The sequence below is a fragment of the Canis lupus genome, chromosome 16, assembly GCF_011100685.1.
Source record: "Canis lupus familiaris isolate Mischka breed German Shepherd chromosome 16, alternate assembly UU_Cfam_GSD_1.0, whole genome shotgun sequence".
NCBI classification, from domain to species: domain Eukaryota; kingdom Metazoa; phylum Chordata; class Mammalia; order Carnivora; family Canidae; genus Canis; species Canis lupus.
Genome location: NC_049237.1, coordinates 7,054,940 through 7,081,784, shown reverse-complemented (window position 1 = coordinate 7,081,784; position 26,845 = coordinate 7,054,940). Strand labels below are relative to the sequence as shown.

General features: G+C 39.2%; 2 protein-coding genes across 2 annotated transcripts; both read left to right on the top strand.

Annotated features, from left to right (window-relative positions):
- Positions 1-2,216: 2,216 nt before the first annotated feature.
- OR9A7 (olfactory receptor family 9 subfamily A member 7) lies at positions 2,217-3,161 on the top strand. Its single transcript, NM_001388571.1, is given in 1 exon segment — positions 2,217-3,161. A coding segment is annotated over 1 exon segment (945 nt).
- A 13,186-nt stretch (positions 3,162-16,347) lies between these two features.
- On the top strand, positions 16,348-17,292 carry OR9A4C (olfactory receptor family 9 subfamily A member 4C). Its single transcript, NM_001389135.1, has one exon. It carries the CDS (start codon positions 16,348-16,350, stop codon positions 17,290-17,292), a length of 945 nt encoding a protein of 314 aa, NP_001376064.1.
- The last annotated feature ends 9,553 nt before the right edge of the window (positions 17,293-26,845 follow it).

Sequence of the window (26,845 nt, the reverse complement as noted above, 5' to 3'; positions counted from 1 at the left end):
ACTTCTCCATGTTTTAAATCTGATTAGTCTCGGGAGGAAAGGTGAAAGTTTCTCTGGCTTTTCCTTGACTTCATCCCTTGAGCTTCTCTGAATTTGACAAGTTTAGTTTCTCAGTGAATAACTCTCTGAGGGGATGACAGGAGAAGGAAAGAAGGAGGGAGGGAGACAGAAGGAGACAATTGGGATTCCAGAGCACTATTATTATTGGACTTTTTTTCTAAGTACTTGTATGGGGACAATTTTCTCCTGTGTTGAGAGTGAGGACAGCAGCAGCTTGCTCTGGGCCACAGAGCATGCTGTGTACTAGTCAGGAAGGAGGTAGCCTAGGCTGATCCCTGGAGAGCCATAGAACATTCCAGTTCAGACCCTTTCTCTGGAGGTGAGTGTCTGCCTGGGCTCCCGTCTGTGAAGGAAAGAGTAAGGGAGGATCAGCATGGGAAGTTCTGGGGTTCATTGCTGTCTAAAATGAGGACACCTTCACTAGAGCATGAAGCGTGGGCTAGGGGAGCTGCGTAACGGAGGAGCTCAAATAAAATCCTCCCTCCATAGCAGAGACCCAATTCAGCTCTTCTCAGTGCTGGTGATAGACACAGCTCTCTGTCATGACCTAAGACCCTGCTCTCTCATTTGTCCTTATTTCTTGTTCATGTAAGCTTGCCATTTTGTAGGGGATCTCCAGGGAGAGAGAGCACAGATTGACCAGACAATGCTTTAGTGAAGAGTGAAGAGAGGGTCTTATTTTGTAACAGGAGGAAAAACAGGTCAGGGTGGATACTCTTTATGCATTCACTGACTTGTTTGGATAAATTTATTGAATAAATATGAAAAGAGTACATAACCTGTGTCAGACACTGTTCTTGGCACTGGATATGTGGTAGTAAACAAGAAAGACAAAGGTACTTCAATTTCAGCTATTGGTGAGAACCAATAAGAAGAAAGTTCTGCCTAATAGGAGGATAGAATGTGAAGATGTGCTTATACTGTTTTAGAGAGCGTGACTAGAGAGGGCTCCTGGTTGGAGACATCTGAACAATGACCTGCATGTGGTGAGGAGGGACCCAGATATACTAAGCAGATATGCTTTTCCTTATTGGTACGACTCTGGAGAAAATGGGTGGACATAAACAGCAGATAGTCTCTGGGGACTTTTCCAAGCTTCTCCATGGGATGCAGACCATGGCTGGTTGTAAATAGAGACAGGCTGCCCTTTTGGCGGTCTTATCTCTTTGCTGAAACTAGAGATTTGAGACACAGGGAGGGCAGAGGATGTTGCTTATTTTCTTGTCTCTTGGTGCCAGGATGGAAATTGTCAGTTGGGGATGAAAGTTCCAGCCTCCTCTTCAGTCCTCTGGACTCCTACTCCCTGCTATCATCTGGTGACAAAAGGAATAATCTCAGAGCTAGAAGTTAGCAACTGGAAACTAATGAGATTCTTCCTGCCAGGAGGAGTCACAGTCACTGAAATGAGACACAGAGATGGCTTTCATGATGAGAACAAGGAGGAAGAAAGTGGATACTCCACTCCAGGGAGCCAACTCCCCAGAAGACAGGGAAAGACTCAATACTTTGTCTCAATATAGATCTGATTTTATGACAATTTTCAGGTAGATCCCACCTCCCTACCAACTGGCTCTAGTGACAGGCTGAAATGATGATTAAGATAACTGAAGTGAGAACTTCAAGTGAACTAAGGCAAATGGAGCCCACATTCAGAGGAGAGGAAGGAAAGAAGTAACCATATCTGGGTGGGATTCTCAGGATTTTGTAGGGTATGGAGGTAAGAGGCAGAAAAGATAGTTTAGGGCATTCAATAGGGAAAGGTTGGTGGTATAAACGAGCACATTGTGATCAGGAAGTGGACAGGGTGGCAGGTCAGAGCAGAGTTGGAGGCAGAAGGGCCAGTGAGTAGAAAGATTAGGGTGCATGCAGGGGTGAGTGGGTAGGTTTTCCTGCCTAGGATGTGGTATTGGTAATTATTGCTCATCTTCATATATATATGTGTGTGTGTGTATTTTCATATGTATTTTCTTCATAAGACATTTAACATCAACCTTGTACAGAGAATAGTAGAAGATGAATCCACTTGTCATGATGTGGAGCCTACGAGCAGAGATGATATTTCCTCTGCCTGAGAATAAACTTAGTCCTTTGAATTTAGAAGCATGTGAACTCCCCTTTGTTTTTTAGATTTCATAAAAGACAAGACGCAGGACTAAATGTTGAAGAATTATTCTAGTGCTGTTGAATTTTATCTACTTGGCTTCCATGGCTCCAAAGAACAACACAATATTCTTTTTGCCACTTTCTTCTTTCTCTACTCAGTGACAGTCATGGGAAATATGCTCATCATCGTGATTGTCTGTGTTGATAAACGTCTGCAGTCCCCCATGTATTTTTTCCTTGGCCACCTCTCTGTCCTAGAGATCCTGATTACATCAGTTGCCGTCCCCTTGATGCTCTGGGGGCTGCTGCTTCCTGAGATGCAGGCAATATCTTTGCCAGCCTGCAGTGCACAATTATATTTGTACCTTTCTTTGGGTACATCGGAGTTGGTATTAATTGGAGCAATGGCTGTGGACCGTTACGTGGCTGTCTGTAACCCCTTGAGGTACAACATCGTTATGAACAGCCACACCTGCATCTGGGTGGTCATTGTGTCATGGGTGTTTGGGTTCCTATTTCAAATTTGGCCAGTGTATGCCACATTTCAGCTTACCTTCTGCAAATCAAATGTATTAGACCATTTTTTATGTGACCGAGGGCAACTGCTCAAATTATCCTGTGATGACAGCCTTTTCACAGAGTTTATCCTTTTTTTAATGGCTGTGTTCATTATTGTTGGTTCTTTGATCCCTACAATCATCTCCTACACCTACATCATTTCCACCATCCTCAAGATTCCCTCAGCCTCTGGGCGGAGGAAAGCCTTTTCTACGTGTGCGTCCCACTTCACCTTTGTCGTGATCGGGTATGGCACCTGCTTGTTCCTCTATGTGAAACCCAAGCAAACACAGGCAGCAGAGTATAATAGGGTAGCATCACTGATGGTTTTAGTGGTGACCCCTTTTCTGAACCCATTTATCTTCACTCTCCGTAATGACAAATTTATTGAGGCCTTTCGAGATGTCATGAAACGCTGCTATCATCTCCACAAGGGTTAGCTGTGTCCTATGGACAGTCATGGACTCATCATCATGGACCTGAGTAATGTGAAAGCACTAATTCAATCTGAAATAATCATTTTCAACACCAAGTGGTTTGTGATGCACAGAGGAACTCTACAAAATGCTTCAAGGGCGTTTTAACACACTGAAGGTGTTCCAATTTATAATCAGATGGTTCCTACATGGGAGATCTCATTAGTATATTTTAACTGGATATATACATTTATATACTTTTCTGTAAATATAATACATCTTACAATGTAAATGTACAAAATGTATGTGATATTTTTATTTATGATAGTCACACAGAGAGAGCGAGAGAGGCAGAGACACAGGCAGAGGGAGAAACAGGCTCCATGCACCGGGAGCCCGATGTGGGATTCGATCCCGGGTCTCCAGGATCGCACCCTAGGCCAAAGGCAGGCGCTAAACCGCTGCGCCACCCAGGGATCCCGATATTTTTTAGTACATTAAGCTCTTTGGGCAAACAAGAAAGACTATAACTCATTCAGTGGCAACTGACTCTATGTTGGATTTTAGGTGCTGGGTCACCTTTCCGTATGTTGTCCTGTGTTTCCACGATTTTCTCTATTTGTTCTGAGTGACCCCAAGTCCAGCCTTAGGCCTCAACCTTTTCTTGAGGTTCCTGCTCCCAGGTCCAACAGGAACCTGGGGATAGGACTGGCAGTTGTGAGAGTGAACTCACTCCACAATCCTGCCTCCTTCCCATCCTCAGGGCCAGATGTGTGTTAATTCAGGCACATCTCTAATTGGTGGACTTTTTCAGGGTGAGGAGGGAAAGTCTTGGACACAGGCATTTTCTTCTCTGCTATGACTCATATTATCATGCCAGTCCCAAATGTGTGAGATCAATGGGCTGAGTTCTGGGACCTGAAGTGACAAGAGGGAGCTGAACTTGCTGTGTCCCTGGGCTGAGGCAGGAGTGCAAGGAAGGCAAATGGGGAAGCCCCTGGTTTCTTCTCCCTGCTTTCTTTACATTGTTCAACCTGACAAAGGGCATTCTATCTCCCTTCTCCCTCAGCTATATTTCTGTCCTGCTCTACAGTGAGCTTAACCCACATCTCAGTTCCTATATTGTCCCATCTCAGCCCCTTTCCTGACACACCACCATTTTAATATTTATGCCATTCTAATGTGGCTAAGCAGGGGTCAAAAAACTATGCACATGAGACTACTTTCCCAAGATAATATATCTATGTATGCTGGTGACTGTTCTATGGGCACTTGAAAAGAATATGTATTCTGCTCTTTTAAGATGGAGTGTTCTGAATATATCTGTTAGATTTACCTGGTCCAATGTGTCATTCAAAGCCACTATTTCCTTGTTGACTTTCTGAATGATTTATCCATTGATGTAAGTGGGGTATTAAAGTCACCTAGTCTTATTGTGTCACTATTAATTATGTCCTGCATGTTTATTAAGAGCTGTTTTATGATGTGGATGCTCCTATGTTTAATGCATAAATATTTAAAATTGCTACATCTTCTTGTTGGAATATAATGTCCTTGTCTCTTGTTACATCTTTGTTTTAAAGTCTATCTTGTCTGATATAATTATCACTACCCTGGCTTTCTTTTCTTTTGCATGAGCAATGCTTTTCCATCCGCATGTGTCTTAGGCCTTAAATGAATCTCATGTAGGCAGCAGATGGGTGGGTCTCACTTTTATATTCATTCCATCACATATGTCTTTTGGAGACGTTATCATTTACATTCAAGGTAATTATTTACAGGTGTACTTATTGTCATTTTGTTACTTGTTTTATGGTTATTTTTATAGTTCTCTGTGTCTTTCTTCTCTCATGGCTTGCTGGCTCTCTTTAATATGATTGAATTTCTTTCTCTTTATTTCTTACATATTACTGGTTTTTGATTTGTGGTTACTATTTGGTTTATATATAACATCTAAGCACATAACAGTCTCTAGTAAGTTGTGGTTGCTTAAATTTGAACCCATTCTTTACTCCTCTCCCCACCCCCTAACATTTAGGTATATGATATCATACTTTACATCCTTTTATTTTGTGAATCCCTTGACTGATTTTTATAGATATACTTAATTTTTTTTTTTGCTTTGTGCTTCTTACATTTCTTACTCCTGCTTATGGTCTTTCCTTTCTACTCGAAGAGTCCCCTTTTCATTTATTGTGAATGATTTAGTGGTCATGAATTCCTTTAACGTTTTTGTGGGGGGGGGGGCAGTGACAGTGGCCCAGGGGTTTAGCACCACCTTCGGCCCAGGGCATGATCCTGGAGTTCCAGGTTCGAGTCCCACATCAGGCTCCCTGCATGGAGTCTGCTTCTCCCTCTGCCTCTGTCTCTGCCTCTCTCTCTCTCTCTCTCTGTGTCTCTCATGAACAAATAAAGTCTTAAATTTTTTTTTAATTTGAGAAACTCTTTACAACTCCTGTTATTCTGTACCAAAGCCCTGCTGGATACAGTATTCTTGGTTGTAGGTTTTTTACTTTAACAACTTTGAACATATCTGGCCTGCAGAATTTCGGCTGAAAAATCAGCAGGTAGTCTTAACAGGGCTTTCCTTATAAGTAATGGTTTTCTTTTCTCTTAGTACTTTTAAAATTTTCTCCTTATCACTACTTTTCCCATTTTATTTTATTTAATATATTTATTTATTTGAGAGAGACAGAGAGAGAGAGAGAGAGAGGAGAGGGAGGAGCAGAGGAGGAGAGAGACTGTCTTCAAGCTGACTCCCTGGTGAGCATGGAGCTCATTGTGGGGCTCAGTCCTATGACCCTGAGATCATGACCCCAGCTAAAGTCAGATCCTTAACCAACGGAGCACCTTAGGCACCCTACTTTGTGCCATTTTGAATACCATGTGTCTCCCTGTGGAGCTTAGTCTTATCAGTGCTGAATTCAGCTGCCAATCTACGGAAAATATGTGCAAAACAGAAAGATATATTTTAGTGTACCATAAGGGTGACATCACCAAAATCCAGACTACAGGAAACTACTGTCAAAACACCTTGTGAGTGCAACAAATGGATTATAAGGAAAAGAAAGGAATGGTGAAAAGATTTACAGATTAAAGGGAGTAAAGAATACATGAAATTTTTAGAAAATGGGCAAGACTAAGCTATAGTGTGTGGTGATGCAAATTTGGTTGATGAAAGAAAGGTAGTAAAGTGATGATTGCAAAGATAGTTACTTGTGGGGAAATGAGGATTGTGATTATAATGGGGTAATGCAGAAGGTTCTGGGGTTTCTATGAATGTTCTTTCTTTCCCTTTGATCTGGGTGGTAGTGACAAAGGTACTTACCTCATGATAAATTAGATACACATTTGCTTTGTGTAGTGTTTCTGTATCTGTAATTTATATTAAAATCAACTAATTAGGGGTGCCTGGGTGGCTCACTTGGTTAAGTGTCTGCCTTTGGCTCAAGTCATGGTCCCAGGGCCCTGGGATTGAACCCCAGATTGGGCTCCCTGCTCAGCCGGGAGTCTACTTCTTCCTCTTTCCCCTGCTCGTTCTCTCTTTCTCTAATAAATAAATAAAATCCAAAACAAAATCAAAAAAAGAAAAGGGAATACATATTATAACAGAAGTTTATATTCTTTTTGTTTTTTGACATTTCTGTTTTTTGATTTATACTAAATCAAAGTTTTGATTTTATTAAATTTTATTAACACACAAATATATCAGTATGTTGAGAAAATATTTGCAAGAACAATAAATATGTGATGCTAAAAAACTAAAACCAAATGATTAGGGGGATTTTTGTTTTCCAGTTCAGTATGTAAGGATCTTGGAAGTTGTCACTGTTGCTCACAACAAGAGTAAAACACAAAGAAACTGAAAAGCATCATAGTTTCTTACATCCATCAGAGAATTCAGGTCACAGGGCAAACCATTGCTCTCCAGATTGGAAAGATGGGCAAATACGATGAATGACAGGGTACTGGGGCAGATACTCTGGAGCAGAAGCCCATTGTTGGAGCCAGTATAAAGTTAGAAGAATTTAAAGGTACATGACAAATTTTGGAGGCTCAGTGTGGACAACCTTGAGGGTGTCAGTCTCAGGAGGGCCCCCACACATTTGTGAATTGTGTCCCTAGGACCCTTATCAGCATCTCAGGGTGAAGATCAGAGAACTAGGAGTCCTATCAAATTAGGGGAAGGGGAAGAGTAACCATTGTGAAATACACTAAGAGCATCCTCTTCCTTAGACGCCTACCTTCAGTGGGAACTATTTTGTTAACGCCTAAATATGTTTGATTTTCACCAGAGTCTAACCAATCTGGGGAGAGGGAAATAGCCAGCTCCAGATCTCTCTGTCCTTCCTGTTTCACCAAGGTTACAGGGAAGGTAAAGTCATGACCCAGGGACACAGGCTCAAGGAAAGACTGAGACCTAATGATTGGACTATGGAATGCTTCACTCCCTCCACTCCTTACCACCACATCAGTAGGGCTTATGTATGATAACAGGGGATTAAGAGAAATAGCTGTGAGTCTAGGACCTTATTTAAGAAGGAGATTCTAGGGAAACACAAAGACAACAGATGAGACAGCAATAAGAACAAGAGATTTATTTTAGCCTCTCACACCTACAGCTGCATTAAACAGTAAACACAGCCCAGCTCCTAGCCAGGTAAACATATGACCTCACATAGAAGACCAGTTTACCTCAGGTCTTTTCACCCATTTTGTAATGTACAGCTTCCAGTGAAATATAACAAGGAATACTAAAACAAAACAAAACCAAACAAAAGAATACCCCCCCCCCCCCAAAAAAAAAGTATGAAGAGACAGGACAAACATGAGAACTAGACTCAGATATGGCAGAAATGTTGAAATAATCAGACTGGGATTTAAAAATAACTATGGTTAACACGCTAAGGGCTCTAGTAGAAGAGTGGCCAAAATGCAAGAGTCAATGAGTGACAGCAGTAGAGCAGTGGAAACCCTAAGAAAGAATAAAAATGAATTGTTAGAGAAGAAAACCGATTTAAACAAAAATAAAGCTGTCTTTAATGAGCTCAGGAAAAGAGTACACATAGTTGAGGAAAGAATCAGTGAGCTTAATGGTATGTCATTAGAAACTTCAAATCAGAAAAGCAAAGTGAAAAAGTAATAAAAGAGATTAAACAGAGTATCTAAGAATTTGGCATCATTACAAAAGTTGTATCTTCTGTGTCCTGGGGATACGAGAACTAGCAGTAAATTGTTAGAAGTAATAATAACTGAGAACTTTCTAAAATTAACAAAAGACATCCAACCACAGATCCAGGAAGCTCAGAAACTAGGAGCAGGATAAAGAGCAAACAATTCACATGTAGGTATATCCTATTAAAACTGCAGAAAATCAAAGGCAAAGACAAAATGTTGAAAGAAACCAGAAGGGGAGAAAACACCTAATGTACAGAGGACTAACAGTGAGAATTATATTACAGTCCTCCTCAGAAAACGTGCAAGCCAAAAGGACAGCAGAGTAAAATATTTAATGTGCTGATGAAAGAAATCCACCAGGCTGGAATTCTTTATCCCAGGAAATTATCCTCACAGGTGAACAAATACTTTCTCAAACAAACAAAATTTGAAGGAGTTTGTCAGCAGGAGATCAGCCTTGTAAGAAATGTTAAAAGAAGATGTTTGAAGACAAGGAAAATAATATGATTCAGAAATTGAATCTACAGTAAAAACAAAGAATCATAAAGTAGAAATAAATTAAAGTAAAATAAAATATTCAAGTTTTCTTATTCTTACCTGATCTCAAAGATAAGAATTTGTCAGTACAGAGCAGCAACAAAGTGGGTGATCTAGCTTATGAATAAGTGAAATGTATGACAGCAATGTTTAAGATATGTGAGAGAGGTGCTGGGGACATTTGTTATGATACTTGCACTACCCCAGGTGATATAATATTATTGAAAATTGACTATAGCAAGGTCACAGGATATAAAGTTAGTATAGAAAAGTTTATCACTTTACTATATAGTTGCTTTCCTATATGCCAGCAATGAAAATTGGATTTTAAATTAAAAACACAACACCGTCTACATTAGCACCAAAAGATATTTAGGTATAAATCTAACAAAATTTATGTATATTTTATCTGAGGAAAGCTACAAAAACTTCAAGAGTCTGATGAAAGAAATAAAAGATCTAAATAAATGGAGAAAATCCTATTTTCATGCACAGGAAACAGTGTCATTAAGATGTCAATTCTTCCCAACTTGATCTATAGATTCAATGCAATCTCAACCAAAATTCCAGTAAGTTATTTTGTAGGTAATGATAAAGTGATACCAGTGTTTATATGGAAAGGCGAAAGGCCCAGAATTGCCAACACAATCCTGAGGAAGAACAGAGTTGAATGCACTGACTCTATTCAATTTCAAAACTTATTATAAAGCTATAGTTACCAAGACAGTGTTTTATTGTTGGAATAATAGAAAAATATATTAGCAGATAGAATAGAAAGTCCAGAAATAGACCCACAGAGATATTGTCAACTGATGTCTAACAAAGAACAAAGGCAATTCAGTGGAGAAAGGATAGTCTTTTCAACAAAAAGTGCTGCAACAATTGGACATTCACATGCAAAAATTCTGGACACAGATGTTAAACCTTTCCCATAAATAACCTCAAATTGGATCAGAGACATAATTGTAAAATGCAATACTACAAAACATCAGAACTTAACAGAGGAGAAATGTAGATGACCTTGGGTTTGATGAATACTTTTTAGATACAATACCAAAAACATGATCTATGAAAGGAACAATGGAAAAGTTGCACTTCTGCTTTGAGAAAGACTGTTAGGAGAATGAAAAGACAAGCCAAAGTTTGGCAGAAAATCTTGGCAAAATACATGTGAAATATTCGACATGTATCCTAAACAACTCCTTAAAATCAACAATAAGAGCAAATAACTCAATTGAAAAGGGGGCAAAAGATAGGGACTGAGGCCTCAGGAAAACCTATGCAGGTGATAAATAAGCATATAAAAAAGATGATGGACATTGTATGTCATCAGGAAATGGTAAATTAACACAACAATGCAATAATGTCCTACACCTAGTAGAAAGGCTAAAATCTAAATACCAAATATTGGTGAGGATGTGGAGCAAGAAGAACTCTCATTCATTGCTGATGGGAATGCAAAATGGTACCAGCACGTGAAAGAAATTTGTTAATTTCTTACAAGTTAAGTATATATTCTTACAATAGAACCTAGTAATTATCTTCCTTAGTGTATACACAAATGAGATGAAATCTTATGTCCACACATAATCTTGCACACAAATGCTTTTTGTAGCTGCATTCATAATTGCCAAAAATTGGAAGCATCAAAGACATCTGGTATAGATTGAATTATATCCATCAAAATTTGTATGTTTAAGTTCTAACCTCTCAGTACATCAGAATATGAACTTGATTGGAAACGAGTCATTGCAGATATAATTCTTGAAGATGAGGTCATTCTGGAGTGGGGTGAGTCCATAATCCCACTGACTGGTGTCCTTATAAAAGAACACCATATGAAGAGACACACATAGGGAGAATGCTTTGAGAACATTAACTATAAACCAGATAGCAATAGAGAAGAATCAATAAAGCCAAATGTATGTCTTGGAAAAGAATATGATTGACAAATCCCTAGCTAAAATGAGCAAGGAAGAAAATAGAGATACAAATCACCAATGTCAGAAATGAGAACAAGGGATATCACATTAGTGCAATAAACTATAAACATATAAAAATGGATAGCATAAACAACTTTATGTTAATAAACTTGACAACTTAGATGAACAAAGCAATTCACCCGGAAAACACAAACTGAAGGGGAGGTTTTGAATAGTCCTATAGCTAGTAAAGACATCTTACCTAGGGCAGCCCGGGTGGCTCAGCGGTTTAGCGCTGTCTTTAGCCCAGGGCGTGATCCTGGAGACCTGGGATCAAGTCCCACGTCGGGCTCCTGCATGGAGCCTGCTTCTCCCTCTGCCTGTGTCTCTGCCTCTCTCTCTCTGCATGTGTGTGTCATAAATAAATAAAATCTTTAAAAAAGACATCTGACCTGTAAATAAATACTTCATTACAAAGCAAACTCCTGGCCTAGATGTCCTCGGTGATGGATTTAGCAAACAATTTAGGAGGAAATAATATAAACATTTTTCCCTGTAAATTAGGAAAGGAGGACATACTTTCCAACTCATTCCATGATAACCAAAATTACCCTGATGCCAAAATCTGATACAGATCTTACCTAAAAGAAAATTATAGACCAATAGCTCTCATTAACAGAGAGGCTAAAATCCTGAATAAAAAGCTAATGAATATAATCTAATAATTTATAAAGGATAGCCCATATACCTCAGAACAGACTCCTAATCTTTCTCTTCAGCACCGAAGCAATCACTGCCGTGGTTTCTTTACAGATTACTTTTATCTATTCTAGAGTGTATGGTACCACATGCATTTTTGAGGGGTCTGACCTTTTCATTCATTGTAATACACTTGAATTCATCCATTTTTGTGTCTGTCAGAGTTTTGTTACTTTTGGTTGCTGAGTAGTATTTCCTCGTATGACTATATCATTCTCTTGGTGATGAATATTTGTTTTCTGTCATGATTAGTTGTAATGAACATAGGCACTATGAACATTATAACAGAAGTACTTGTGAGGACATAGGTTTTGATTTATTTTAGGCAACTACCTACAAGTGGAACTGCGGGATCATAGGGAGATAGATGCTTAAGTTTATAAGAAATGAAACTTTTCCCAAAGGAGTGTTATTACTTTATGTTCCTTCCTCCTTCTCCATTTCTAGTCTTCCAGTGTCTAGTTGATCATACTGGAAAAGATATGTAAAGAAATGGAACCATGCCTGGAATTAAGAAAATTGGTTATGCAGTGAATGCTCTGATACAGAGTGTGCCCTCCACCCTCCCCGGATATCCTCATTTGCCAGTGATGTTCCTTCTCTTGACTAGCAGTCATCACTGACCCCACCCAGCTGCTCAGAGGCTGACAGGCACATGCTGGGATGGAGGTGTCACTGGGCAGCTGTTGGCACACTTTCCATGGGGATGGGCCTCAGGGATGGGTCTCTACTTCACAGTATAGGTGACTCCTGTTATGTGAGTGTCATTCTAGGATCTGCACAGGGTTAACACTAAAATAGAAATACCGTGACCAGAGGCTCTAGGCATAGGCTCAATGCAATCTCATTTAAGAAACCAAAGAAACGAGCAAAGGGGGAAAAAGGAGAGAGAGAGAGGCAAACCAAGAAACATGCTCTTAGCAATAGAAAACAAACTGATGGTCACCAGAAGGGAGATGGGTGAAATAGGTGATGGGGATTAAGGAGCACCCTTGTGATGAGCACTGAGTGATGTCTGGAAGTGTGGAGTCACTATACTGTATACCTGAAACTAATACTACACTGTACGTTAACTAACTGGAATTACGCGTAAAAACTTTACATAGAGGTTATAAATTAATGCAACTTTTTTTTAATTAATGCAACTTTTTGAGAGTGATTTGATATCCGCTAAACGTTATATAATTGAAAAGTTATGGGGGCCCCTGAGTGGTACAGTTGGTTCAGCAACGACTCTTGGTTTCAGCTCAGGTCATGATGTCCTGGTCTAGAGATTGAGCCCCAAGTCTGGCTCTGTTCTCAGTGTAGAGTCGGCTTGAGATCCTCTCTCCCTTTGCCCCTCCCTCTCATGCTCTCTTTTTCTCTCTCAAATAAATAAATGTAACTTAAAAAAAAAAGTTGTATAACTTTTCAGACATGAGAATATTTATTGCAGCAGCAATATAGATAGAAGAATTGGAAAACATTTATCAGCATGTTTATTAGAAAATAATTAGTGATTTCATAATTGAATATTAAGCAATCATGTAAAATGTGATTCACATATCATTGTTAATATAGAAAGTTTAATACACATACAAGCATAAATACACACACATAGATGTATATCAGAAGAAGGTAGCTGGATAATATATTTACTAAAATATTATTTACTTAAAAATCGTACATATGGATATTCTTAAAAACACACAGAATATGTCTGTATGAATACACTAGAAAACTCTAATAATAACTTATAGTAATATTTATCTCTAGCAGATGGATCAGGAAAATCAAACAGCTGGGGAGAGGGAAATTTACACTTTACCTTATATCCCTCCATTTGTTTTGAAATTGTGATCTGATTATTTTACGAAAAATGATGGTTGGTTCTCAAGTTGTAAGAGTCAATATTTTAAAAGTGATTTTGCTGTGTTGCCCAGTAGCTCAGCTGTGCTTACTTTCACGTAGTATTTTGTTGTTGCTTCTGAATTTTGTTTCTTCACTTTCACCCCTCAATTTAGTGGCACAGGGAGGTGAGCTGAGAGCATTTGAAGATCTAGAAGAGAAATATATGGCTGAACAGCCACAACTGGATGCATGTTGGAGGGCCTGGTATGGGCTGTGGCATTAGCGGGATGTGAATTTGGAGTAGGGGATAGGTCTTGTCTCTCCCTCTCAACAGGCCCCCAGCACTGTGGACAGAGGATATGTGGTGGAGACTGTGCAGAGATCCTCTGGGAAGAACGTGCTTCGTGAAACCTTGGGAAGATGAAGAAGTAGATGTAATGAGCTCTAGGCTTTTGAGGTATGTCTTGGAGCCATGAGTGGAGTCATCATCCTGGGGGTAGCTTAGGCTCTGTAGGGCTACATGGAGTCAGGGCAAAGCACAGAGCAGATCAGGGGGCTGACTGTTCACAGCTTGGTGGTTGTGCTGAGAAGAAGGCAGTCTGGACTCTGAGAAATTCCTGACTAGGAGTTTTTAAGTTTGCTCAACACACAGAACTTTTCCAGGATCTAAAATGTGATTATCCTCAAGAGAGAAGAGTAAAAGGTTCTCCAGCTTTTCCTTAAGTGTATCCCTAGTGTGTCTCTGAAAGTGTGCAAATTATTCCTCAGTGTATAACTGTCCTTGGAGACAGGTCAGGTAGAGAAAGAAGGAGGCAGAGCGAACGAAGGAGGGGGAGATAGGCAGATTCCTCTCAGCAATACTTGTGGACTATTTCTAAGCTCCAGTGTGTGGATGGTGTCTTTGCCATGAGTGGAGACAGCAGGAGCTGCCCCTGCCTCCCTAGCATGTCTCTTTACTAGCCAAGGGTAGCCTGGGTTGATACCTGAAGAACAATAGACCTTTCCAGTCCAATCCTCTTCTCTGGAGGTGGGTGTCTGCCAGGTATCCCATTCAGTGAAGGAGAGAGTAGAAGGGCATCATCATGGGAGGGGCGGGGCTTGGCTGCATTATAGAACAAGAGTCCTAGAGCTTGAAGAGTGGATTAAGGGAGCTGCAGAGTACATGGCTCTCCCTCAGAGCTTCCTCCATAGCAAAAGGCAGGTTGATGGGGTCCAGTGCTGGTGATGCGTACACTCTCTGCTATCACCTAAGTCCCTGCTCTATCGTCTGTCTTCATGTCTTCCTGGTATCTGCTTGCCATCATGTCAGGGATCTCCGGGAAGTGAGACTGCAGGCTGAGTGGGCAGTGCTTAGGAGGAGAGTGAATGGAGGGATACATATCCAAGTTGGAAACTCCTTGTTTCTTCATTGATTTCTTCCTTGATCTATTAATTGATATATTCATTTAAAAATATCTCTAGAGTATACACACTTTGTCTGACTCTGTTCTTGTCACAAGTGGCAATATAAGTAATATAAACAACTTGCTTCAAGGTACTTCATTGTGATGTGGGATTTTGGGGATAAATTAAGAAACAAATAAACATAGCATATGATTTGAGCTATTGATGAGAGCCAATAAAAAGAAAAAATATGTCTTAAAGAGGTTAGAGAGTGAAATTGTGGATGTAGCTTTTGGAGTGGACATCTTTGGGCAAAGACTGGATGTGGTTAATGAGGGATTCCAGACTGCCTGAGGATCTGGAGTATATCAATGATACACTCATGATCTCTATGAGTGTATTCTAACTTTTTCATTACCCTTTGGCCCTGGAGAAAACAGGGAGTCATAGATCAGCAGACGTGCTCTTTTCATTATCCAAGTTGCTCTATGGCACTGACCCCATGACAGTTTGGTTGGAGAGACAGGCTGCCCGTTTGGAGGTCTTGTCTCCCTTTTGGAAACAGAGATTTGACACCTAGGGGATATGGAGGATTTTGCTTCTCTATCACAGGTGTTTTCTTGTCTTCTGGTCCAGGTTGTAGACACTGCAAGAGGTAGGAAATCCTTTCAATACCCTCCTCCATGTTATCAGCTACTGATGAGAGGAGACAAAAACTTCAAGTTAGTGTTCACTAACAGGGACCTGGTGAGTCTCTTTCCTCTTGGAGGATATACATCCTTGAAATGTGAAATGGAGGATGGTTTTCATCATGAGGATAAGGAGGAAGTAGTGGATAATCCCCTTCAGGGAGCCAGCATTCCAGGTGTCAGGGAAACACTCCATATTTTGTCTTAAAATATTCTTATCTTATGACAATATCCTAAATAGGTCCCATGTTCCAACATCAATGCAACGTTGATAGCATAATTGAGGCAGAACTTAACCTGAATATAATGCAAATAGAGCCTATGTTTAGAAGATACATAGAAATAACCATGTATGGGTGTAATTAGCTACATTTGGGATCAACCATGCTTATATCTCTTGAAATGTAGCAGGATTTTGCAGCACATACCAAATATAAGGGGCAGAGAAGACACTTTAGGGCATTTGAGATGGCAGGGTTAATGGTCTAAACAAGCACACTGTGGTCAGGAAAGAGGACAAGGTGGCAGGTCAGAGTAAATTTGGAGGAAGGATGGCCGGTGAGTTGAGAGAAAAGGGTAGAGACAGGGGTGGGTGGGTTTTCATGCCCTGAATGTGGTATTGGTGGCTATTTCTCATGTTCCTGTGCATTTACCTTTTTTTTTCTTTATGTGCATTTACCTTTACCTTCATATATGATACATGTTCTTCATAAAACATTTAACACCAAAAAATAAAAATAAAAAAAAACATTTAACACCAATCTTGTATTGATAATAGGAGCATTATGTTGTGGATTCTAGCAGTAGGATATTTTTCTCAAATTGGAAATGTCCTTAATCTTTTTGAGATCAGAAGCCTGTTTTCTCTCCTTTGCTCTTTAGATTTCCCACGGAACAAGAGCTCAGAACTAAATGTTGGGGAATCAGTCTAGTGCCACTGAATTTTATCTCCTTGGCTTCCCTGGCTCCAAGGATCTACACCATCTTCTCTTTGCTACCTTCTTCTTCTTCTACTCAGTGACATTAATGGGAAACATGGTCATCATCTTGATTGTGTGTGCTGATAAACGTCTGCAGTCCCCCATGTATTTCTTCCTTAGTCACCTCTCTGCCTTGGAGATCTTGGTTACATCTGTTATTGTGCCTGTGATGCTTTGGGAGTTGCTGCTCCCTGGGATGCTAACGATATCTCTCGCTGCATGTGTCACCCAGCTCTTCCTGTACCTTTCTCTGGGGACCACCGAGTTTGCATTACTGGGAGCAATGGCTGTGGACCGTTACGTGGCTGTCTGTAACCCTTTGAGGTATAATGTCATTATGAACAGCCGCACCTGTATCTGGGTGGTCATTGTGTCATGGGTGTTTGGGTTCCTTTTTGAAATCTGGCCAGTGTATGCCACATTTCAGCTTACGTTCTGCAAATCCAATGTGGTGAACAATTTCTTCTGTGACCGAGGGCAATTGCTCAAACTATCCTGCAACAATACTCTTTTCATAGAGTTTATTCTATTCCTAATGGCTGTCTTTGTTCTTTTTGGTTCTCTGATCCCTACAATCATCTCCTACACCTACATCATCTCCACCATCCTCAAGATCCCCTCAGCCTCTGGGCGGAGGAAAGCCTTTTCTACGTGTGCGTCTCACTTCACCTTTGTCGTGATTGGGTATGGCACCTGCTTGTTCCTCTATGTGAAACCCAAGCAAACCCAGGCAGCTGATTACAACAGAGTAGCATCACTGCTGGTTTCAGTGGTGACCCCTTTTCTGAATCCACTTATCTTTACCCTCCGGAATGACAAATTCATGGAGGCCTTTCGAGATGTTGTGAAACGCTGCTGTCAACTTCTCCGGGATTAGCTGTGTCCTAAGGACAATTGTGACCTCTTCATCATGGATATGATTAATTTGAAAGCAGTAACTCAATATGTACTGGTCATTTTAATCATTACATATTTTGTGATGTATAGGGAAATTCTTCAAAATCCTTCAAGGGAATTTTTAGACATTGACAGTTCCCCATTTATAAACAGATGATTCTTACATGGGATATCACATTATTATTTTTGACTAGATATGTACAATAATATACTTTTCTGCAATTATAATACATGTCACAATACAATTTTGATAAGTGCAAATGTACACAGTATGTGTGATTTTTTTTTTCCAGAACACTCAGGTCTTTGAGTCAGAAAAACAGTAATTCATTTCATGGCAGCTGACTCCATGTTTGATTCTAGGTCCTGGGTCATCTTCCCATATATTGTCCTATGCTTTAATGATTTTCTCACTGCTTAAATCACCCTATGTTTCATATGAGAATGACCACAAGTCCATCCTCAGGCCCCAACCTTTTTTTGAGGTTCCTTCCGCAGATCCAGCAGGGACACTCCTTCCTTGTAGATCTTCCCCTCTACTGGCTGTTATGACAGTGAACTCACCACAATCCTGCCTGCTTCTCAACCTCAGTGCCAGATGTGCGTTAATTCAGGCACATCTTTAATTGGTAAACTTTCTCAGGCTGAGGATAGAGTGTATGGAAAGAGGCATTTTCATATCTGACATGACTCCCATTTTCATGCCAGCCCCAAATTTGGGAGGTCAATGGGTTGGGTTCTGGGACTTGATGTGACAAGAGTGAATTGACCTTGCTGTGTCCCTGGGCTGGGGCAGCAGTGCAGGGAGGGCAGGACATGGGCAGCCCCAGTTCACGTCTCCCCACTTTCTTTATATTGTTCAACCTGACAAAGGCATTTGTTCTCTCTTCTCCTCAGCTACATTTCTGTCTTTATTCCCCTCCCCCACAAGGAGCAGGTTTACCAAGTTATCTTCCAGCTCTACAGTGAGCTTCTGAACCCACATCTCAGTTCCTATATTGTCCCATCCCATTCCCTTTCCTGACACTACCATTGCTAATATTTTTCCATTCTTATGTGGCTAAGCAGGGGTCAAAATAGTGTGCACAAAAGACTACCTTCCCAACATAATACATCTATCTATTCTGGAGACTGTTCTATGGGCACTTGATAAGAATATGTATTTTTCTGTTTTGAATTGCAGTGTTCTGAATATGTTTGTTAGATTTACCTGGTCCAATGTGTCATTCGAAGCCACTGATTCCTTACTGACTTTCTATTTGGATGATTTATCCTTTGATGTAAGTGGGGAGTTAAAATCTCCTACTATCATTTTATTACTACTGATTATGTTGGGCAAGTTTGCTGGATGCGTAAATATTTATAATCGCTACATCTTCTTGTTGGAATGTAATGTCCTTGTCTCTTGTTACATCTTTGTTTTAAAGTCTGTCTTGTTTGATATAATTATTACTACCGTGGCTTTCTTTTCACTCCCTTTTGCATGAGCAATGCTTTTCCTTCTCTTCAGTTTCCATCTCCATGTGTCTTAGGCCTTAAATGAATCTCATGTAGGCTGCAGATGGATGGTTCTTGCTTTTATATTCATTCTGTCACACTCTATCTTTTGATTGGAGCCTATAGTCCATTTACATTCAAAGTAATTATTACAGGTGTACTTATTGCCATTTTGTTACTTGTTTTATGGTTATTTTTATAGTTCTCTGTGTCTTCTCTCATGGCTTGCTGGCTTTCTTAATGATATGATTGAATTTCTTTCTCTTTATTTCTTACATATCTATTACTGGTTTTTGATTTGTGGTTACTATTTGGTTTATATATAACATCTAAGCACATAACAGTCTCTAGTAAGTTGTGGTTGCTTAAATTTGAACCCATCCTTTACTCCTCTCCCTACCCACTAACATTTAGGTATATGGTATCATAGTTTATATCCTTTTATATTGTGAATCCCTTGACTGGTTTTTATAGATATACTTAACTTTTTTTTGCTTCTGTGCTTCCTACTTTTCTTACTCCTGCTTATGGTCTTTCCTTTCCACTGAAAGAGTCCCCTTTTCACTTATTGTGGGGTTGATTTAGTGGTCATGAATTATTTTAACTTTTTTTTTTTAATATGAGAAACACTTTATTTCTTCTGTTATCTGAACCAAAGCCCTGATGGAAACAGTATTCTTGGTTGTAGGTTATTTACTCTCAGCACTTTGAACATACCATGCCACTCTCTTCTGGCCTGCAGAATTTCTGCTGAAAATCAGCAGATAGCCTTATGGGACTTACCTTATATGTAACTGTTTTCTTTTCTCTTAGTGCTTTTTAAATTCTCTTTTTATCACTACTTATAGCCTTTTATTTTATAAACTTATTTTTTTTTATTTGAGAGAGAGAGAGAGAGAGAGAGCAGGGGGAGGAGCAGAGGAGAAGGAGAGAGACTGTCTTCAAGCTGACTCCATGGTGAGCATGGAGTTCATTGTGGGGCTCAGTCCTATGACCCTGAGATCATGACCCCAGCTAAAGTCAGATCCTTAACCAACGAAGCACCTTAGGCACCCTACTTTGTGCCATTTTGAATACCATGTGTCTCCATGTGGAGCTTAGTCTTATCAGTGCCCTGAATTCAGCTGCCAATCTATGGAAAATATGTGTAGAACAGAAAGATATATTTTAGTGTACCATAAGGGTGACCTCACCAAAATCCAGACTACAGGAAACTACTGTCAAAACACCTTGTGAGTGCAACAAATGGATTATAAGGAAAAGAAAGGAATGGTGAAAAGATTTACAGATTAAAGGGAGTAAAGAATACATGAAATTTTTAGAAAATGGGCAAGACTAAGCTATAGTGTGTAGTGATGCAAATTTGGTTGATGAAAGAAAGGTAGTAAAGTGATGATTGCAAAGATAGCTACTTGTGGGGAAATGAGGATTGTGATTATAATGGGGTAATGCAGAAGGTTCTGGGGTTTCTATGAATGTTCTTTCTTTCCCTTTGATCTGGGTGGTAGTGACAAAGGTACTTACCTCATGATAAATTAGATACACATTTGCTTTGTGTAGTGTCTCTGTATCTGTAATTTATATTAAAATCAACTAATTAGGGGTGCCTGGGTGGCTCACTTGGTTAAGTGTCTGCCTTTGGCTCAAGTCATGGTCCCAGGGCCCTGAGATTGAACCCCAGATTGGGCTCCCTGCTCAGCCGGGAGTCTACTTCTTCCTCTTTCCCCTGCTCGTTCTCTCTTTCTCTAATAAATAAATAAAATCCAAAACAAAATCAAAAAAAGAAAAGGGAATACATATTATAACAGAAGTTTATATTCTTTTTGTTTTTTGACATTTCTGTTTTTTGATTTATACTAAATCAAAGTTTTGATTTTATTAAATTTTATTAACACACAAATATATCAGTATGTTGAGAAAATATTTGCAAGAACAATAAATATGTGATGCTAAAAAACTAAAACCAAATGATTAGGGGGATTTTTGTTTTCCAGTTCAGTATGTAAGGATCTTGGAAGTTGTCACTGTTGCTCACAACAAGAGTAAAACACAAAGAAACTGAAAAGCATCATAGTTTCTTACATCCATCAGAGAATTCAGGTCACAGGGCAAACCATTGCTCTCCAGATTGGAAAGATGGGCAAATACGATGAATGACAGGGTACTGGGGCAGATACTCTGGAGCAGAAGCCCATTGTTGGAGCCAGTATAAAGTTAGAAGAATTTAAAGGTACATGACAAATTTTGGAGGCTCAGTGTGGACAACCTTGAGGGTGTCAGTCTCAGGAGGGCCCCCACACATTTGTGAATTGTGTCCCTAGGACCCTTATCAGCATCTCAGGGTGAAGATCAGAGAACTAGGAGTCCTATCAAATTAGGGGAAGGGGAAGAGTAACCATTGTGAAATACACTAAGAGCATCCTCTTCCTTAGACGCCTACCTTCAGTGGGAACTATTTTGTTAACGCCTAAATATGTTTGATTTTCACCAGAGTCTAACCAATCTGGGGAGAGGGAAATAGCCAGCTCCAGATCTCTCTGTCCTTCCTGTTTCACCAAGGTTACAGGGAAGGTAAAGTCATGACCCAGGGACACAGGCTCAAGGAAAGACTGAGACCTAATGATTGGACTATGGAATGCTTCACTCCCTCCACTCCTTACCACCACATCAGTAGGGCTTATGTATGATAACAGGGGATTAAGAGAAATAGCTGTGAGTCTAGGACCTTATTTAAGAAGGAGATTCTAGGGAAACACAAAGACAACAGATGAGACAGCAATAAGAACAAGAGATTTATTTTAGCCTCTCACACCTACAGCTGCATTAAACAGTAAACACAGCCCAGCTCCTAGCCAGGTAAACATATGACCTCACATAGAAGACCAGTTTACCTCAGGTCTTTTCACCCATTTTGTAATGTACAGCTTCCAGTGAAATATAACAAGGAATACTAAAACAAAACAAAACCAAACAAAAGAATACCCCCCCCCCCCAAAAAAAAAAGTATGAAGAGACAGGACAAACATGAGAACTAGACTCAGATATGGCAGAAATGTTGAAATAATCAGACTGGGATTTAAAAATAACTATGAATGGATAAAGAAGATGTGGTTTATGTATACAATGGAATATTACTCAGCTATTAGAAATGACAAATACCCACCTTTTGCTTCAATGTGGATGGAACTGGAGGGCATTATGCTGAGTGAAATGAGTCAATCGGAGAAGGACAAACATTATATGTTCTCATTCATTTGGGGAATATAAATAATAGTGAAAGGGGATAGAAGGGAAGGGAGAAGAAATGGGTAGGAAATATCAGAAAGGGAGACAGAGCATAAGAACTTCTAACTCTGGGAAATGAACAAGGGGTGGTGGAAGTGGAGGAGGGTGGGGGGTGGGGGTGAATGGGTGATGGGCACTGAGGGGGGCACTTGACGGGATGAGCACTGGGTGTTATTCTGTATGTTGGCAAATTGAACACCAATAAAAAATAAATTTATTATTAAAAAAAAAGAAAACAACAACAACAACAAAATAAAAATAACTATGATTAACATGCTAAGGGCTCTAGTAGAAGAGTGGCCAAAATGCAAGAGTCAATGAGTGACAGCAGTAGAGCAGTGGAAACCCTAAGAAAGAATAAAAATGAATTGTTAGAGAAGAAAACCGATTTAAACAAAAATAAAGCTGTCTTTAATGAGCTCAGGAAAAGAGTACACATAGTTGAGGAAAGAATCAGTGAGCTTAATGGTATGTCATTAGAAACTTCAAATCAGAAATGCAAAGTGAAAAAGTAATAAAGGAGATTAAACAGGGATCCCTGGGTGGCGCAGCGGTTTGGCGCCTGCCTTTGGCCCAGGGCGGGATCCTGGAGACCCGGGATCGAATCCCACATCGGGCTCCCGGTGCATGGAGCCTGCTTCTCCCTCTGCCTGTGTCTCTGCCTCTCTCTCTCTCTCTCTGTGAGACTATTATAAATAAATAAAAATTAAAAAAAAGAGATTAAACAGAGTAAGAATTTGTCATCATTACAAAAGTTGTATCTTCTGTGTCCTGGGGATACGAGAACTAGCAGTAAATTGTTAGAAGTAATAATAACTGAGAACTTTCTAAAATTAACAAAAGACATCCAACCACAGATCCAGGAAGCTCAGAAACTAGGAGTAGGATAAAGAGCAAACAATTCACATGTAGGTATATCCTATTAAAACTGCAGAAAATCAAAGGCAAAGACAAAATGTTGAAAGAAACCAGAAGGGGAGAAAACACCTAATGTACAGAGGACTAACAGTGAGAATTATATTAGAGTCCTCCTCAGAAAACGTGCAAGCCAAAAGGACAGCAGAGTAAAATATTTAATGTGCTGATGAAAGAAATCCACCAGGCTGGAATTCTTTATCCCAGGAAATTATCCTCACAGGTGAACAAATACTTTCTCAAACAAACAAAATTTGAAGGAGTTTGTCAGCAGAAGATAAGCCTTGTAAGAAATGTTAAAAGAAGATGTTTGAAGACAAGGAAAATAGTATGATTCAGAAATTGAATCTACAGTAAAAACAAAGAATCATGGAGTAGAAATAAATTAAAGTAAAATAAAATATTCAAGTTTTCTTATTCTTACCTGATCTCAAAGATAAGAATTTGTCAGTACAGAGCAGCAACAAAGTGGGTGATCTAACTCATGAATAAGGGAAATGTATGACAGCAATGTTTAAGGTATGTGAGATACTTGCACTACTCCTATGTGGTATAATGTTATTGAGAAGTGGTTATAGAAGGTCACAGGATATAAAGTTAGTATAGAAAAGCTGATCACTTTACTATATAGTTGCTTTCCAACTAGCAATGAAATCCTGGATTTTAAATTAAAAACACAACACCGTCTACATTAGCACCAAAAAATATTTAGTTGTAAGCTTAACAAAGTTTGTGCTCATTTTATCTGAGGAAAGCTACAAAAACTTTGAGTCTGATGAAAGAAATAAAAAATCCAAATAAATGGAGAAAACTTCATATTCATGCACAGGAAAACAGTGTCATTAAGATGTCAATTCTTCCCAACTCGATCTATAGATTCAATGCAATCTCAACCAAAATTCTAGTAAGTTATTTTGTAGATAATGACAAAGTGATACCAGTGTTTATATAAAAAGGTGAAAGGCCCAGAATTGCCAACACAATCCTGAGGAAGAACAGAGTTGAATGCACTGACTCTACTCAACTTCAAAACTTATTATAAAGCTATAGTTACCAAGACAGTGTTTTATTGTTGGAATAATAGAAAAAATATATTAGAAGAATAGAATAGAGAGCCCAGAAATAGACCCACAGAGATATTGTCAACTGATGTCTAACAAAGAACAAAGGCAATTCAGTGGAGAAAGGATAGTCTTTTCAACAAAAAGTGCTGCAACAATAGGATATTCAAATGAAAAATACCTGGACATAGATCTTACACCTTTCGCAAAAATAACCTCGAATTGGATCAGAGTCCTAAGTGTAAAATGAAATACGATAAACATCAGAACCTAACAGAGGAGAAATGTAGATGACCTTGGTTTTGATGAATACCTTTTATATACAACACCAAAAGCATGATCTATGAAAGAAAAAATTGAAAAATCCCACTTCTACTCTGGGAAAGACTGTTAGGAGAATGAAAAGACAAGTCACAGTTTGGGAGAAAATACTTGGCAAAACACATATTGGACATGTATCCAAAACATGCAAGGAACTCTTAAAACTCAACAATAAGAACAAATACTCTATTTAAAAAATGGGCAGAAGATCCGAACAGACACCTCACTAAAAACATATGCAGGTGGTAAATAAGCAACAAAACTCTGACAACACAAGATGAAAGAATTCAAGTACATTACAGTGAATGAAAAAGTCAGACACCAAAAAATGCATATGGTATGATATAGTACCATACACTCTAGAATAGATAAAAGTTATCTGTAGTTAAAGAAACCCCAACAGTAATCACCTCAGCGCTGACGAGACAGATTAGGAGTGAAAACTGAGGTATGTGGGTATCCTTTCTAAATTATTGGGTTATGTTCATTAGCATTTTATTCAGGATTTTGCCTCTCTGTTAATGAGAGATATTGGCCTATAATTTTCTTTTAGGTAAGATCCATATCATTTTTGGTATGAAGGTAATTTTGGTTATCATAAAATGAGTTGGAAAAAGTGTGCTCCTTCCCTAATTTATGGGGAAAAAAAGTTTGTATTATTTCCTCCTAAATTGTTTGGAGAAATCCACAAGTGAAGACATCTAGGCCAGGAGATTATTTTGTGAGGAAATATTTATTTATAGGTAAATGTGTTTAGTAGCTAAGCTATAGGACTATTCAAAACCTCTGCTTCTTGTTTGTGTTTTAGGGGTGAATTGCTAAATTCATCTAAGTTGTCGAGTTTATTAACGTAAAGTTGTTTATGCTATCCATTTTTATATGTTTATACTTTATTGCACCATTGTGCTATTCCTTGCTTAATTTCTGACATTAGTGATTAATATTTCTATTTATTGCTTGCTCATTCTTGTTAGGGGTTTGTCAATCACATTTTCTTTTCAAACACATTACACTTGGCTTTACTGATTCTTAATGACTGTTGTGGTTTCTTTAACTACAGATTACTTTTATCTATTCTAGAGTGTATGGTACCACATGCATTTATGAGGAGTCTGACCTTTTCATTCATTGTAATACACTTGAATTCATCCATTTTGTGTCTGTCAGAGTTTTGTTACTTTTGGTTGCTGAGTAGTATTTCCTCGTATGACTATATCATTCTCTTGGTGATGAATATTTGTTTTCTGTCATGATTAGTTGTAATGAACAGAGGCACTATGAACATTATAACAGAAGTACTTGTGAGGACATAGGTTTTGATTTATTTTAGGCAACTACCTACAAGTGGAACTGCGGGATCATAGGGAGATAGATGCTTAAGTTTATAAGAAATGAAACTTTTCCCAAAGGAGTGTTATTACTTTATGTTCCTTCCTCCTTCTCCATTTCTAGTCTTCCAGTGTCTAGTTGATCATACTGGAAAAGATATGTAAAGAAATGGAACCATGCCTGGAATTAAGAAAATTGGTTATGCAGTGAATGCTCTGATACAGAGTGTGCCCTCCACCCTCCCCGGATATCCTCATTTGCCAGTGATGTTCCTTCTCTTGACTAGCAGTCATCACTGACCCCACCCAGCTGCTCAGAGGCTGACAGGCACATGCTGGGATGGAGGTGTCATGGGCAGCTGTTGGCACACTTTCCATGGGGATGGGCCTCAGGGATGGGTCTCTACTTCACAGTATAGGTGACTCCTGTTATGTGAGTGTCATTCTAGGATCTGCACAGGGTTAACACTAAAATAGAAATACCGTGACCAGAGGCTCTAGGCATAGGCTCAATGCAATCTCATTTAAGAAACCAAAGAAACGAGCAAAGGGGGAAAAAGGAGAGAGAGAGAGGCAAACCAAGAAACATGCTCTTAGCAATAGAAAACAAACTGATGGTCACCAGAAGGGAGATGGGTGAAATAGGTGATGGGGATTAAGGAGCACCCTTGTGATGAGCACTGAGTGATGTCTGGAAGTGTGGAGTCACTATACTGTATACCTGAAACTAATACTACACTGTACGTTAACTAACTGGAATTACGCGTAAAAACTTTACATAGAGGTTATAAATTAATGCAACTTTTTTTTAATTAATGCAACTTTTTGAGAGTGATTTGATATCCGCTAAACGTTATATAATTGAAAAGTTATGGGGGCCCCTGAGTGGTACAGTTGGTTCAGCAACGACTCTTGGTTTCAGCTCAGGTCATGATGTCCTGGTCTAGAGATTGAGCCCCAAGTCTGGCTCTGTTCTCAGTGTAGAGTCGGCTTGAGATCCTCTCTCCCTTTGCCCCTCCCTCTCATGCTCTCTTTTTCTCTCTCAAATAAATAAATGTAACTTAAAAAAAAAAAGTTGTATAACTTTTCAGACATGAGAATATTTATTGCAGCAGCAATATAGATA

Coding starts and splice junctions, on each gene's coding strand:
- OR9A4C (NM_001389135.1), top strand. CDS start 16,348: ATGTTGGGGAATCAGTCTAGTGCCACTGAATTTTATCTCCTTGGCTTC.